Source organism: Agrilus planipennis, unplaced genomic scaffold (genome assembly GCF_000699045.2).
Source record: "Agrilus planipennis isolate EAB-ADULT unplaced genomic scaffold, Apla_2.0 scaffold17, whole genome shotgun sequence".
In the NCBI taxonomy this organism is placed as follows: Eukaryota; Metazoa; Arthropoda; class Insecta; order Coleoptera; family Buprestidae; genus Agrilus; species Agrilus planipennis.
The window spans coordinates 1,331,104-1,346,945 of NW_020439021.1; the positions used below are offsets into that span (position 1 = coordinate 1,331,104).

Consider the following 15,842-nt stretch of genomic DNA (forward strand, 5'->3'; position numbering starts at 1 on the left):
AACAATTACTTCAAATTAAATGAACAAAAATAAGCATGCAAAATAAAAACTAATTTAAATAAAATAAACTACAAAAAAACATGCAAAATAAAAAAACTAATTTGAACAAAATGAACTTGAATTCTATTACATAGAGCATGCAAGATATAGAACTATTTTAACTACGGGGTCATCTTTGTCTTCTCCAACGTCGACCTGAAACAGATACGGTGGTAACAGATTAATATGGAGCAATTAAAATTAATAATATAAAGTATTCTCACCTTAATTAACTGTAGACCGTAATGTTCCAGAGTTTGCAGGTGTGAAATGCAAATCAAATCCAAGAGGAATGCCAATGCAGAAAATTTCTTATTTCAGTGGAATTCACATAAATCTTCAGTTGTTCTCACTCATCACTTGAAAATTAACTGCATAATGTTGCAAGGTGAAGACGAAAACAGCAAATCAAGAATGTAGTCCACCAAACCTTGTAGATATTGCTTCAGTACCATCAACCTGAACTTTATTTCTCTTCCATTTGTCAGACGATCTGTAGAGATGGACAAAAAAGAGTATTAGTTACACAAACAATTAAAAAAGGGATTTAAATTAGGTAAAATAATGCACAATAAACTTGCTGAAACAATTTAATATTAGTTATGTTCACTAGATTTATTATTGTATTATTAATATATATTGTATTATGATAATAATTACCGTTGTTAGCATCCTGTGTCCCACGACTTATTTACAACCTCAATAGAAGCGTTCTTGAACATAAAAATATGTCTGATTGCCACAAACATTATATCTGCAAGTAGTTTGTCCATTGAATCCAAGGATGTCATCCCAAAGCAAGTCTATATTATAGGAGAAAAAACAAATCGTTAAAACACAATCTACTGAATAACAAAGCAAATGTGAACATTTTTAAATAGAACTTTTTAAAGGCAGAATAACCGCTTTGAGAAATTCTTACACATTTTAGTTACAAAGCGTACAAAATTTTTGGGGCGTAGTCAGATCGGTATTAAATATCTGTAATCATCGCCTAAATATGTTCCCAAAATTCAAAAATTTTAATAGCACCTTAATTATTCGATCTCAAATAAACAAAGAATTTATTTTTTAAGTAGATGAGTGAACATCCAAAATGGACTCTCGTGTTGCAAGCACGAAACCAACACGCCACCGAAGCCATTCACGCCAACAAAAATCTAAGCAACGCTAACCGAAACCTATCAATCATTAAATAGAAACGTATTCTACACAATCAAATGAAATTAAATAAGGATTAGGGCGAAACACCTATAGGCGTTGATTCCGTTTACGAACAGCAAAAATGGTGACTTACTTCCTCATCGAAACCTGAAGACGAAATGACACAAGCCGGAAGCAGAAATGCATAGATGAAAATTCCTTCTGTACCTATGATCCATAGGTCATAGATTTTATAGGTGCGTTCAGTTGTACTAACTCAGTTTAATTAGTAAATAGAAACTGAACCACCTTAAAAGAAAATTACTCCAATAAAACTCATGGATTGTCGGAATACATATATTTCGTTAATATATGGCTATTTTGTGGATGTCGTATGATCCACTTTTTTTAGCTAGGACTCTTCTAACTAGTCTATGATTCTAAGACGGTTCTGACAGTTATGTCTTTAATCTATGGTTTAAACCAACCTAACCCATAATTCTGACATTAGTTTTACTATTTATATATTTTTGTATTAGTGTATTAGAAAATTATGAATAAAAATATAAGGTACATTTAACAATTTAAAGTTATTTGAACATGTCTGCAAAGTTAGAAATCGAATGGACTCAAATAGCAAATAAGTTTATAACTTGGGGTTCGGAAATATGCCTTTATGAAACAGAATTTTTGAAAGACAAAACGATACCTTGTAAGTAAATAAACAGTATCGTGTATAAGTTTGAATCAAGTGTTTTGTTGCAGGTATGAAAATATCAAACAACTTAGCTGCCTTTCTCCTCACCACTAATCCAAATTATCATTATATAAAGTGCTTGGACATTTATCCAAAATCTAACGATATTTTACTGGCAGTTGGTCAAGGAAATGGCAAAGTTTCTCTTGTCACATTTGGACCGTCACAATTTGATTCTCAGGGTTTGCCGGGAAAAGAATTCGGTTTGTTGTGTGGTACTCAATTTTTGAACAGTTTAATAAAAATTGCTGCTTTTAGTACCTCGACATCCTCGTCAGTGCAACACTGTCGCATGGAATCGTATTGATTCCAATTTAGTAGCAGTTGGCTTAGATAAATATCGATCAGACCATTCTGTTCTATTATGGGATATAGTAAAATGTCCATTTTCTCCGGACTCAAATGGAGCCCTGAAACCTTCAGTTAGCTCTATGACTACTAGTACAGAGGTTTCTAAACCAGTTGCTGAGTTTGGAATGTCTGACATGACCGCTAGTTTGGCATGGTTTAATACAAATAGTAAAACTTTAGCTGTTGGGATGAACTTGAAAAATATCAGAATTGTTGACTTTAGAGGTATGGAAATAAAACATAAAAGATATGATATTTATTAACTTAGTTTATAGACAGTGTTAAAGTTGTGACATCTACCCCTACAAAAGCAGTTTTTGGTTTGTGTATGGAGCCTAATTTAGACAGACATTTGGCATCATACTGTGACAATCAGGTATGCATCTGGGATGTTAGAAACTTTGAAAAGCCACTTGTTACTCTCACATATCCTAAGCCTACATTAAAAATTGGATGGTGCCCGACAAGGTATATACTTTGTGAAAGTGATATAATCTTTTAGTAATTAATACTATTTTAGGCACAATTTATTAGCTTCATTACAACGGGACAGTTCTCTCATTAATTTATATGACATTCAACAAACAATTGTAGGTAATGAAGAAGTAGAACCATCAATTTTAGAGAGAGTTGTGATACCAAATTATAGTCAAAACATCACATCGTTTTCTTGGCATCCTACTGAAGAAAATCGCCTTTTGTCTATTACTTTAACAGGTTATTGAACCTGATTTACATCATTGAATAAGTAACAACAAGCAATTTTACAGGAACAATATCAGATTACATTGTATATGATAGGATAACATTGAATTGGGCACCGAACTCTAATGTAGTATGGACTTTTGGTCGAAAAACTATGAAAATATTAAACGAAAATAGTAGTTTGTATGATCCGCTCAAAGATATTTCTCACAAAATTAAGCAGAGGGCTTTGGATGGTTACGGACTTAAAGTGAGTTTTAAATTAATATTATAGAGCAAAATATTTGAAAAAATTTTAAGGAGGAACTTTCTAAAAACGGAGACATGGTAGATGACGTTCTGATAAAAAACGCATGGAAATGGCTACAACTTAGCGGAAAATTATCTGATGAAGGTATCTTGAGGGGTTACAATTCAAGACATCCTGGTGTCAGAACAGTCTTGAAAATTGATGGTGTTAATGTTAAATCCGATACAATATCCATATCTTGGGCAGATTTAGGAAATAGTAGTTGTCACAGTTCCGCAAAAATATATAGGTAAAGTACGCACTATAAATGTAAAACATTTTTATATTTATTTTATCCTAGACATGAAGATCGAGATAAAGCATTATACTTGTGTGGATGGAAATTTGATAAAGATAACACACTTTCAAAATTATTGGATCGATTAGAAAAAGAACATGCGTTCTCTAGAGCTGCTGCAATTGCAGTTTTCAATCTTAAAATTAAACAGGCTTTAGAGATACTAAGTAGAGGGGCGGAAAGTAGTTTCGAACATTCAAATTTGAATATAGTGGCAATGGCTCTAGCAGGATTTTCAGATGATAAAAATAGTGTATGGAAGCAAATCAGTGCAGGGACGAGAGCACAAATAGGAGACCCATATTTAAGAGCCATGTTTGCTTTTCTAACTGCTGAAAACTATAATTATGATGCTGTTTTGGTAATAATTTTTTTAAATGGTAAATAACAAAGTTTCTTGGTGGTAATCTTTTTCTAGAATGAAGACGGTATGTTGGTAGAAGACAGGGTAGCTTTTGCGTGTACATTTTTGTCAGATGGAAAACTTTTGGACTATTTAAAGGCATTGGCTATGGAACTTACAGAAGAAGGTAATTTGGACGGTTTATTACTTACAGGTGAGTAAAAAGACGTTAATTTCAATATAGATGGAAATAACAATTTTGATCGTTAGGCAATAATAGTGATGGTATGCAATTACTTCAACAATATTTAGATGTAACAGGAGACATTCAAACTACTGCCTTGATAGTTGTGAAAGCCTTTCCTATTGAATCGTATACGGAAAAGTCAAAAGAATGGGTTACCAGGTACTTAAAATGTGCGAAATCAGTATCATTTTACAATAAAAGCTATTTTATTTTTAGTTATCGTAATCTCTTGGACGTTTGGCAATTATGGAATGAAAGGGCACATTTTGATATAATGTTAAACAGCTACAAACCTACTGAGAAACCGCCACAACAAGTGTATGTTTCGTGTAATTTTTGTGGAAAAAGCATATCGGCTTATATGCAAGGGTTGAACAGAGGACGTGGTCCCTTTTCTCGAATGGGTAGCACTGCAAATAAGCTAAAGGTAGTAGCAATATATGCAACATTTCTCCTTTTTTAATTATTAATTCAATTACTGGAATATTTATTTATTTATGGTAGATGTCTTCATGCCCTAACTGTCGCAAACCATTACCACGTTGTGCGATATGTTTAATGCATATGGGAACGACGATGGGGAAACATATAAATGGCGATGTTGATTCCAACAAATTAGTAGAATTTTCTCATTGGTTCACGTGGTGCCAGTCATGCAGACATGGAGGGCATGCCTCTCACATGATCCACTGGTTTAGGTAAAGTGTAAGAAAGAAAATTATTCACAACATCTTAAAAGTACAAATATGTTACAGGAATCATTCCGAATGTCCTGTAACCCCTTGTTCATGTAAATGCTTTGCTATAGATTCTTGGAGTAATGAAGATGTGTGATTAAATACAATTAAGAATCTAAAAAGTGTAAAATAAGAATCGTTATGTAAGAGCATTAAACAAGGTTCTAAATAATATTTAAAAAGACTGGAAGTGAATTTTTTGTTTCATGTTTTAGTTGAAATTTTTAATAAAGAATGATATACTTTAAATATGTTTCATTAGTTATTGCATTTTGTTAATACATATATAAATAAGAAATATTGGTTACTATAAAAATTGTGTAGTAAATTAAAAGACCGTGATAACAGTGATATCAACACTTTTATTGACATTTAAAAAGCATCACATATATAAAACATTAAATATATAAAATTAAAAATATCAAATATGCTCTTGTCAACGTATGTCGTGCAACTCATTGTTTATTGTCCAGCTCGTCAAGAAAAAAAATTAATTCAAAATGTAATGTAACATTAAGGCTATATAAGAATAAATACAAAAATCTACTTTACTTAAATTACTTTAATTCTTAATGAATGTCTTGAAACTGAAGGTATCACAAATATATATTTCAAAACTAATTGATTGATATAAGTGGGCAATTATTGAGCCGTTATCAAACGCATTTAAAGCTGCCGTATATTATTCTGCAAAATTGAAGTTACAAAAATCAAATTTCATTCATTCTGTTATATTTTAATTAAAAAAAATAGATAATGATTATATCAAACGTTATTCATTAGTTTAAGAAAGAAAGAGGGACTTTAATCACATTTAAGTGCTCCATTACAAATTAGTATTAATAATGTTAAAATTAATAATTTTGCCTTACTATTACGTTACTATCGTTTGTTTTATGGTGTGCTGTAAGAAAAACAACATCCATAGCCTTAAACAACAGAACTAGAAAAACTATATGAATAGTAACAGTTTTGTAAATGTTTTAAAGTTTGGTATAAAATTGATTTTCAAAACTAGATAAATATGCGCTTTGTAAAAAACTGCCAACTAAACCGATTTTCTTTGTGTTACATAACAGCCATATCTACAACTAATCACAAATAAAACATCACATACATGAACATTGTTAAATAAGAACACATTTGAATTTTTGTAGCTTCTTGCGCTTTTTCTTTTCATCAATTTGTGGTTGATTTCGTATTATTCTTACAACCTTAAAGAAAATAAGCAAGATATGTATTTTTGATACAATATGAAAGGCCGTTGCAAGTTGCAAGGTAAACAATAGGGGTTGTCCATTCAGAATTTCACCTTGTTGGATCCCTCTCTACCCCTTCGTCACACTTTCAGAAATTCCCCTAACAAATATTACGTCACAGAAGCTCACCCCCTCTATAAACGATCGAATTTTTCTCTTCGAGAGGTGCTTCTTAGAGAAGTTTTGAAGTTTAACAAAAAATAAAACATGCTTATTTACAGGCTTTTAAGTACTTAAGAATGACATTTTATCGTAATCAAAAATTTGAAGAACTTCTAAGTTAAGAAAAAAAAAATTAAATTGAACTGCGAACATCACATTCCCCGCTTGACATATCTCGTCACCCTAATTAAAATCCTTCCTCCTTCTTGTTTGCTAACGTAACTTATCAACTGCACCATAAGTGAATTACCCTTACAGATGCAGGTATAAGTAACAACTACAAGTGTTCAATTCCTTCAAATTCGAAATTTTGAGTTTTTTCAATACTGTGATGTCAAAGGAAAATGCTATAATATAATAATTTATTTCTTTGCATGCCTTATAGGTTTTTGGAAATTGCTTTTTTTCATTTAGTTTTTGAGATATATAATATCTTTCCTAATATCTCTATCAGCTCTTTTCGTCACTCAGAGAGAATGTGGTAAATAAATACATTCATTTGAATTTCAAAAACTGTTTATATTATTATAGGGGTAAAGTAGCAACAATGGGAAAAGGGCCCAAATCATCCACATAAGGGACAGGTAAATACTTGATAATGTTTGATTGCTTACCTCATGAAAGCAGGCATCAATATTTAGAGGGGGATCTTTAGCACTAGTTTCAATGTAAGGTATCCCCAGTTTGTTGGCGAGTTCACGACCTTGTTCTTCAGTAACTTTGCGTAAATGGACTAAATCTACTTTGTTGGCCACCAGAAGCATAGGGTAAGTGTCCCTACAAGTAAATAGTGTTTTAAAAAATAATAATGCAGACAATTAGAATAATGTGCATTAAACTTAGTATAAATACGATAATATTTAGAAAAAATTATAATCCTACCTGTCTTTTACCCTGAGAATTTGAGTATGAAAATGTACAATATTCTCATAACTGTTTTTATCGGTTACAGAATAAACCAAAAGAAATCCGTCTCCCTTTCTCATATATTGCTCTCTCATAGCACTGAATTCTTCCTGACCAGCAGTATCTAACACTAAAATTGCTATAGTAATTAGAAATTCTAAGCAATATAATTGAGGTTATGTGCAAATGATACTGTTTTTCATTTTTGTTAAATAACACTACATATTTCATTTAATTGTGTACTTACCATCTAAAATACACCACTGTCCATCTACTTCTACATGTTGTAAATAGCTGTCCTCAATAGTTGGGTCGTAGTCAGTTACAAACAATTTCTGAAAGAACTGTATTGTAATGGCACTTTTCCCAACACCTCCATCTCCAACTACAACGAGTTTAATTGTGGGAAGATTTTCATTCGGTGGCCTCGTCATTGCACCCCTCGTGCTGAACTTTCTACCTTTGCTACCTATTGTGCCTTATAGCCCTTACCAGTTTGTCTTAATATCTAAGTTGTCTATAAACACACGCGGATTATTTACTAAGTAGTTGTTCATTACTTCAAAAAATTGAAATAACGTTAACAAACAGAAAAAATAAAGATCAAAACAAATAATACGAGCAGTGATTACTACCATGAGTCTTGAAATGCTAGAGATGAGACGTAATAAACAAATTGATTGCACTTACCGCTGTAACATGGCTCGAAAAATTTTATTTACTTGTCTTATGACATTAGCTTATTTTTAGAATTCACATTCTTTCCTTGTAAAGACAACAAAAACAAACTGCTGCCCTTACCATTTTTGATTCACTCCGTTCACAATCCTCTTCAAAATTTAACTGACGTAAGAGAGGACGTCACTTAGCGCCCCATCTTTCGCTATGATCGACAATTACAATATCTATATACCGAGTGTTTCTTTCAGTTTAAACTTAATAAGGCATCAAAAGTAAAAATTGCTTAAATTTAAAATTGATGCCTTAAATACTCATTTGAAAGAAAACCAATAAACAAATTTTTACATTGTACCTAGTAATTTAATTCATAATAATATTTATAGAGTAACATAATTTAAAAATTAAATTGTTTTACACGTAATTATTTAATTTCACAATGGAATATAAGTAAAACCATACAATATAAATGGTGAAAATGTTTTCTCAAAAAAACAATGCAGTATACACATACTTTTATTTTTTTGGGAACTTCGATAAGCGTTAATAACTAACTTTTAGGTGGTGGTTCCAAAAGAAACAGTTACATTAGTTTTTTTTATTATTTAGTCAATTTCTTAATGATTAATGTTAAAATACACAAAAAACAAAACTAAACAAAAAAAAAATAAGAATTTTTGTTCTCTTATATGTGTTATAAGCCCCGTATTTGCTAGCGTCAGCGTTATATTAAAAACAATATAATTCATAGGGATCCATAGAAGTAGATAATTTTTTTATAACAAAAATCGTAAATACAGTTTATAATTTTGTAATAGACAAATACGACTATTTTTGTAATATTTGTTAAGAAAACTAATATTTTTATAAGTATCAATATCGCGTAGTGTGTTTACCGCAGAAATAATTTTTCTTTACTTACATGTAAGTAAATATACTGCTGTACAGTTTATACATATGTTAAACTGTTAACTAACTATCTGTGCTCATATTTATTTGATGTTATGTACATATATATGCAATCTACGTACTAGTAAGCAATGCGAAAATTAAACATACCGGGATTGTTCGAGATGAATAATTACAAAATAACAGCTTGCTTAACAAGCTCTTTTTATTAATAAATAAATTTGCATAGAGATCTAGGAAATAGAATCATTTGTTATAAATCTGGAAGTTAATCATGCAAGGTAAAGGATTTAGAAATTAGAAATTCCATTAGGAAATCAATGCTAATTAAATAAGGAAAAAAACTTAAACGATTTTGCCAATGTTTCAAAGTAAATTTTGTTCCGAATTCCGTAGAACATGGAAGATTGTATAGTCCAAAGCCTTTGTCGATGCCATTAAAATATCGGGTTTATAATGAAAAAGTATTTTTAAAAAATAAAGATTACCCGGGACAACAAAACGGACTTTACATCTCCTTAAAATATTATTGGAGTAAAAGTTAATTCATCTGTCCTTTGGGACCATTTTGATCGGAAGTTTATTAAATTTTCGACAACTACTTTAATAAGTAAATTATAAAACCCTGCAAACGTAACCCTGTGCTGTTGTATTAACCAAAGGAATTTAAAAATCATGAAAGTTAGCCTAGGGTATAAAATCACCTCGGCAGGTAATTCTATTTGGGAAAATACACAAGCATATATTTATATCATTTGTAACGGTAATTTGAATAAAACGTCAGCAGTAATTAATTAGTGACTTTAAAAAGTCGAGACTGGAACTGAAAAACCGACCAATAGCTAGTTAAGGGTTGTTGCTTTTATTTCACCCTAGTTTGTGAACAAATTGAAAGTGGCCGCACACACTAGCGCCCCTCTCGTTGCGGTCGGACCGTCGCCGGCACCGTTTCCCGTACCGTGCCGCTACCCTGTCCATTCCGGGGGTTTATTTTCGGTACAAGGGGTTGTAAATCGTGATCAATATGGGTACGAAGACCTCAATGTCGGTCGAGAGTGTGCGCAAAGGGCACCGCTAAAAGGCATGCGCTCAATTACAGCAAAACAATGCGATTTTTTTTCCGGACAATATTCGAATAACTAGAAAAGTGTGACGTAAATGCAAATGCATCCGTGGAGTTTTATGTGCGAGGGGGTGACAGGTGCAAGGATTGGCAGCGGAGGTACGTAATTGTTGAGTTTTTTGTGAGGCACGAGAAAGGGCGCGATTATTTAACAAAAAAAGTTCTTTGACGATTATGTAATTCAATTCCGTCAAAGGATAATAATTACCTAAATTAGCTTTTATTTAACTATACGGTTTTTAAAAAAATTACGGAAAAATCTTTTGAAAATGGTCCCCGAAAATAATGAAAAATTCTCGTTGTTTTCTTCATTATTTTAATCAAAAGGTACCATTTTGTTATCATTTATTTGTCAGCATAATTAGTACTTACGGTAGATGTATTATTGTGTTTAATTAATGGTCTATTAAGAAAGTAGGACAAATATTATTACAGGCTAGCAGCAATTAATAATTCTTCTTTATATGTGCAGTTTACTGTGTCTCATGTGTATAAAATCTATGTATGCGTATTTATGTGTTGATATTATTTGCATTTATGAGATATGCAAATTACTTTTATTTAACGTAAGTCAAATATTTAGTAATTATTACATATATGCACTAAAATATTTGGGGTAATTATTAGATAATAATGTTGTTATTAATATTATTTTTCACATTTTGAACTATTGTACTTACGAAATGGGTATATGTATAAAAACTAGTGGCAAATTTCAAATAAATTAGTACAGGTATAATAATAATTTATACTTTTTGTGTTGAATCAAAACGTACCGACTATATACCGAGTGTTTCTTTCAGTTTAAACTTAATAAGGCATCAAAAGTAAAAATTGCTTAAATTTAAAATTGATGCCTTAAATACTCATTTGAAAGAAAACCAATAAACAAATTTTTACATTGTACCTAGTAATTTAATTCATAATAATATTTATAGAGTAACATAATTTAAAAATTAAATTGTTTTACACGTAATTATTTAATTTCACAATGGAATATAAGTAAAACCATACAATATAAATGGTGAAAATGTTTTCTCAAAAAAACAATGCAGTATACACATACTTTTATTTTTTTGGGAACTTCGATAAGCGTTAATAACTAACTTTTAGGTGGTGGTTCCAAAAGAAACAGTTACATTAGTTTTTTTTATTATTTAGTCAATTTCTTAATGATTAATGTTAAAATACACAAAAAACAAAACTAAACAAAAAAAAAATAAGAATTTTTGTTCTCTTATATGTGTTATAAGCCCCGTATTTGCTAGCGTCAGCGTTATATTAAAAACAATATAATTCATAGGGATCCATAGAAGTAGATAATTTTTTTATAACAAAAATCGTAAATACAGTTTATAATTTTGTAATAGACAAATACGACTATTTTTGTAATATTTGTTAAGAAAACTAATATTTTTATAAGTATCAATATCGCGTAGTGTGTTTACCGCAGAAATAATTTTTCNCGACTAAAACTGATCAAAGTTATTAAGGCAGTCATAATTAGCTGAGTGAGTGGCACTTTTATGTGAGAAAGATATACCCACAAATTACTTATATACAGGATGTCCTATTAATGGACCTGTTAGACATCCTAGACAGTTTGCTTTTCAGTATTACTAACTGCATGTTTATTATATCCTTTAGGAATCAAAATGTTAATAAGTATTACCATCTAAATCGAATAAGTATACTTCTATTACATTCTTAGGTAATATTTCCTTAAAAATAAACCTTGTATTGCAAAAATCAAACAATATACAATTACTTCATTTAAAACCAGTAATACGCTAGTCAAATTTATAAAATATAATAAATATAAAACTGATAAAGCATCAAAATCAGGAGTTTATTTATTGGAATATGGGGACTGTAGTCAAGTCTATGTCGGACAAACTGGAAGATCCTTCAATCAAAGGATTATAGAACACAGGAGGTGCTATACAAATGGGAACGCTGATTCTACATATGCAGAAAGAACATTTATTAAAGGAGAAACCAATGTTTTGGTGAAACAGTTGTTGTGAACTACTAATATATATTTTTTTGAAACTTTACTTTCGTTTCCTTCAATTAAATTGAAAAGGATACATTTTGTTTTGTTTGAGAATCGTAATTTAAGAAAACTTTCCTTCTTTTTGGATGAAAAACTGTACTGTAGATAATAAAGAAACTTTCGTAAATAGGCCTGAACAATTTGACCTCTGCTGGTTTTACATGCCAACCATTGTATAGATACTGACAAACAAGAAGAAAGTCACGAAAGCTTTTGGATAGAAACCCCGGCATTCAACAAATTACGTTGACTTTCAAAAGAATGTGAAAGCGTTAGAATAGAATGATGAGGGTTGGTAGTAAGGTGTTATTTACTAGCCACAAAGGGTGGGAACCGTCGTTCTTAAAAGGGTGTATGCATTTTGAAACATTAAGGCGTAAATGCCCAACAAAAAATAAAGAATGTTTTGTGTTTTGTGCACCAAAGAGGTTATTATCCAATTCGCTTGTGACTTTTTTTGTAATTTCCTACTTTGTAGATTCAGATTTAATTCATTCTAGAAAATAATTTGCTAAATACCTAGAATAATTAATTTGCTAACCATTATCTTTTACATATGTCTAAAATATAATTGAAAATAGAAAGCGCGTATGTTGATTTGAAGACAAATTACAATTAAGTAAATAATAGATAATGTTTTGTCAGGATTTAAAAAAAAAATAAAACAACCAAATTAATATCCTTTTAGAAAAATAATGGATGTAAGAAAGGCAATCATAAACTAAATATATGTGAGACAAAGACATGACATGTTTTATCCCTAATAGAAATGATTAGTAGTTAACTTTTTATATCACAATTATTATAAATTTTTATAAAGTTATCACAAAATTTGGTGAATGCGCCGGGTAAAAATAATTATTCAGTTAGAGAAGTGTTGTAACAAGATTGTTTCAAGTAAATTGATAACTATTGCTAATATCCTTAGTAATGCAATTTTTCGTTTAAAGATTTTTGATGAGAAGCAGGAAAAGGTTTGACACTTCTGAGAATGTGGAGTTCAGTAATTCCTCAAGACGTAGAAAGTGCCTCTCCTTCGGCGAGGTCTAAACATAGCGCTACCTTGGTTGGAAATTATGTTTACGTATTGGGTGGAAGGAATGGCAATTTACCGATGAAAGACTTTTGGAGATATAATTTAGGTGAGCGAGCAAATTTAATAAACTTCGCTTTGCCTCAAGGAGACACAGGTAGGTACCTACTAATAAAATAAGCAGCGCTTCAATTTATACGAATCTTCTGATACATGATCGAAGAGAAACTTGAAGGGATTTAGACCCGACATCATGGGTTAGTTTAACTTTTTAAATACGAGAAAAAATTTAAATAAAAGAATACAATCTAATGTGGAACTAGGAAATGAACCTCTAAACTTCCAGATTAGTTTTTACTAAATGCCTTTGTTAAAACTAGAATCAACTAATGCTCAAAATTTAATATCAGTTAAAAATAGTTCTTACTAGACAAAATGCGTTTTTCCGAAGCAATTCAACTCCTTCCTATATCCTATCCTAATCATCTCTAACTATTCCCAAATAGTAAACTTTTTACTCCTGTTTCTGCTTTAAGTATGCTTCTTACTGGCCCTCTCATCATTATCATAAGGTCATCAGTCCTAAGACTGGTTGGACAGGTACCTCCACTCTTTCCTATCCTGAGCTAAACTTCGCATTTCCCTAAAACTAGAACAGCCCACATCCTTAACTATTTGCGAACAGTAATCTAATCTAGGTCTACCTCTACCCCTCCTAACTCCTGTTTCTGCCTCTAATATGTCTCTGACTAGACCTTCATGCCTGAGAAGGTGTCCTACCAACCTATCTCGCCTATTTTTTATTGACTTCCATAGAGTCCTCTGTTCTCCTATTCTTTCCAATACCTCTTCATTTCTAACCTTTTCTACCCACGATATCCTCATCATCCGCCTATAACACCACATTTCGAACGCTTCTAACCTTTTCTTTTCCGCCGCTCCCACTGTCCATGTTTCGCCCTCTATGCCTCAGAAAATGTCCTATCATCATCATGTCTTATCTTTAGCTTACTGACTTATATAATGCTCTCTGTTCTTCTATTACCATTTCTATTACTCCCTCATTTCTAATCTCCTATTCATGGTATTTTCGCATTAACACTTCAAACGTTCATCTTGTGCCTACATATATTTGTCACATATATTTTTGTTACGATATGATATCACTTTCGTATATAGCTTTGATATTTTTTCCCAATTCAACATTGTAATGTATAATTCAATTCTTTCTATTGTAAATATTTCCTATTGTTATTATGTAAATATCTTTTCAAATGTATCTCCTCAAAACCTTTTGTATCTGTACCTTTCTATTATTCTCTCTACAAATTACTTTATTACTTGTACTTTCCACTAATCCCTTAACATTTTAATTTCGTTTACTAACAGCATGAGGTGTATAATTCTTATTGCTTCTTAATTGCATTTTAATATTGGGTTTCTAGGTACATTGGGGCGAAATCTGTTTCTTAGTATTTCATCTAATCACTCTTTCCAAGTTTCATTCTCTTCTGATTCGATCCCTACTTTAGTTAAAATACTTCTAGCTCCACCCTTTTAATCTTCGTTAAAATTTATTTTCAAGACTACTAACACTTCCGATCTATTATTCAACTGTTCTACTTCATCCTTCAGCGATCGTTAATTAAATTTGTTAAGTTTTAATTGTGTTTTATTCAGTAATTTTACTTTTGCAAAGTGTGTTTAATTCCACCAAAAAACCTAAATTGGTGACCCCTACGAAGAACAAGTAGAGAATCTTCTGAGTGCCCGACGAAGAACAAGTAGAGAATCTTCTGAGTGCCCGACGAAGAACAAATAGTGCCCGACGGAAAAGCGAAAGTGCGATCCAGCGAAAAGCAAAGTATTATCCAACAAATAGTGACAAAACTGTGGTAGTACACGTCCAAAAAACTGTAAGTACATTTGCTGTGTATTATTTGTGTGTGCGCGAGTCGTGATTGTTTCTCGAAAATGGCTTTGCACAATTCTGTCGGGAATAGTAGCCAGACATCAACCGATTCAGAAATCGCATTGTCCGTCAACCGCGTCGCATTTCGTGTACCATCGTTCATCCCTGCAGATCCAGAGTTATGGTTTGCAATGGTGGAAAGTAGCTTTGCAAATGCGAAAGTGACTACCGACGCCACCAAGTTCAGTTGCGTCATAGAAGCCTTGGAGCCACGATACGCCTTAGAAGTTAGAGACATCATAGTCAACAAGCCTGAAAGGGACGCATACGAGATACTAAAAGCAGAGTTGGTCAAAAGGCTCAGCACGTCCAAGGAGCAGAAAACCAGACGCCTACTAGAGATGGAAGAGTTAGGGGACCGAAAGCCGTCGCAATTTCTCCGTCATCTAAAAGGACTTGCAGGCAGCACCGTTCCCGAGTCCATGCTGCGGACGCTGTGGTTCGCTCGCATACCAACAAGCATGCAAGCTATTTTAGCCGCACATCGCGACCTATCATTAGAAAAGTTGGCTGACATAGCTGACTCTATTATGGACCTAACGGACAATTGCCCACGAGTAGCAGAAACCATGTTGTCCCCTGGTGATCAATTAGCAGCACAACTACAGCAGCTAACTCTTACGCTACAGAGAGAGATCGCATCAATTAAACAAGAAGTGTCCGAATTGCGATACCAGCATAAACAAAGGTCAAGATCGCGTTCCAGTTCACGTCCTCGTTTCCGAAACCGCAGTGCATCCAGTGGTAGTTGTTGGTACCATAGGAAATTTGGGTCCAACGCCCGAAAATGCACCCAACCCTGTTCTTTCCAGACGACAGATTCGGGAAACGCTAC

General features: G+C 32.2%; 3 protein-coding genes and 1 long non-coding RNA gene across 9 annotated transcripts in view; 2 read left to right on the plus strand and 2 right to left on the minus strand.

Annotated features, from left to right (window-relative positions):
* Positions 1 to 30: 30 nt before the first annotated feature.
* LOC112904961 lies at positions 31 to 1,498 on the minus strand. Of its 2 annotated transcripts, XR_003231469.1 has the most exons (4): positions 1,337 to 1,498; positions 700 to 842; positions 264 to 532; positions 31 to 195 (listed from the first exon to the last, which is right to left on the minus strand). It is a non-coding gene; the product is annotated as an uncharacterized LOC112904961 (long non-coding RNA). The 2 variants fall into 2 exon arrangements; XR_003231468.1 differs by lacking the exon at positions 1,337 to 1,498 and having other exon boundaries at positions 700 to 1,330.
* A 161-nt stretch (positions 1,499 to 1,659) lies between these two features.
* On the plus strand, positions 1,660 to 5,121 carry LOC108744346 (GATOR complex protein MIOS). The gene is made up of 13 exons (XM_018480051.2): positions 1,660 to 1,894; positions 1,948 to 2,142; positions 2,198 to 2,515; positions 2,566 to 2,758; positions 2,811 to 3,007; positions 3,061 to 3,245; positions 3,296 to 3,534; positions 3,586 to 3,943; positions 4,001 to 4,139; positions 4,196 to 4,331; positions 4,389 to 4,599; positions 4,677 to 4,870; positions 4,928 to 5,121. The coding sequence occupies exons 1-13, from the start codon at positions 1,783 to 1,785 to the stop codon at positions 5,004 to 5,006; spliced, it is 2,556 nt and encodes an 851-aa protein (XP_018335553.1). The 5' UTR covers positions 1,660 to 1,782; the 3' UTR covers positions 5,007 to 5,121.
* Positions 5,122 to 5,251: 130 nt separating this feature from the next.
* Positions 5,252 to 8,901, minus strand: LOC108744351 (ras-related protein M-Ras). Of its 3 annotated transcripts, none has more exons than XM_025976327.1 (5): positions 8,837 to 8,901; positions 7,484 to 7,753; positions 7,213 to 7,366; positions 6,945 to 7,107; positions 5,252 to 6,123 (listed from the first exon to the last, which is right to left on the minus strand). In XM_025976327.1, exons 2-5 carry the CDS (start codon positions 7,668 to 7,670, stop codon positions 6,037 to 6,039), a joined length of 591 nt encoding a protein of 196 aa, XP_025832112.1. In that variant the 5' UTR covers positions 7,671 to 7,753; positions 8,837 to 8,901; the 3' UTR covers positions 5,252 to 6,036. The 3 variants fall into 3 exon arrangements, with proteins under 3 accessions (XP_025832112.1, XP_018335564.1, XP_018335562.1); XM_018480062.2 differs by lacking the exon at positions 8,837 to 8,901 and adding an exon at positions 8,038 to 8,228; XM_018480060.2 differs by lacking the exon at positions 8,837 to 8,901 and adding an exon at positions 7,927 to 8,228.
* Positions 8,712 to 15,842, plus strand: part of LOC108744347 — a 17,634-nt gene continuing 10,503 nt past the window's right edge. The window contains exons 1-2 of one of the 3 annotated variants that reach the window (XM_025976324.1): positions 8,712 to 8,838; positions 12,953 to 13,144. In XM_025976324.1, the coding sequence (XP_025832109.1) occupies positions 12,994 to 13,144 (151 nt within the window). In that variant the 5' untranslated portion in view covers positions 8,712 to 8,838; positions 12,953 to 12,993. Of the gene's footprint in view, positions 8,839 to 8,993; positions 10,046 to 12,024; positions 13,145 to 15,842 lie in introns of those variants that run through there. The other 2 variants (XM_018480053.2, XM_018480052.2) reach the window with 2 other exon arrangements.

Excerpts from the sequence above, each read along its gene's own strand:
- LOC108744346 (XM_018480051.2), top strand. The coding sequence starts at position 1,783 with ATGTCTGCAAAGTTAGAAATCGAATGGACTCAAATAGCAAATAAGTTT. Across the intron at positions 3,944-4,000 it reads ATAATTATGATGCTGTTTTG|AATGAAGACGGTATGTTGGT; the intron begins GTAATAATTTTT and ends ATCTTTTTCTAG. Across the intron at positions 4,332-4,388 it reads TCAAAAGAATGGGTTACCAG|TTATCGTAATCTCTTGGACG; the intron begins GTACTTAAAATG and ends TTTTATTTTTAG.
- LOC108744351 (XM_025976327.1), bottom strand. The coding sequence starts at position 7,670 with ATGACGAGGCCACCGAATGAAAATCTTCCCACAATTAAACTCGTTGTA. Across the intron at positions 7,108-7,212 it reads ATTCTCAGGGTAAAAGACAG|GGACACTTACCCTATGCTTC; the intron begins GTAGGATTATAA and ends ATTTACTTGTAG. Across the intron at positions 6,124-6,944 it reads TTGATGCCTGCTTTCATGAG|GTTGTAAGAATAATACGAAA; the intron begins GTAAGCAATCAA and ends ATTTTCTTTAAG.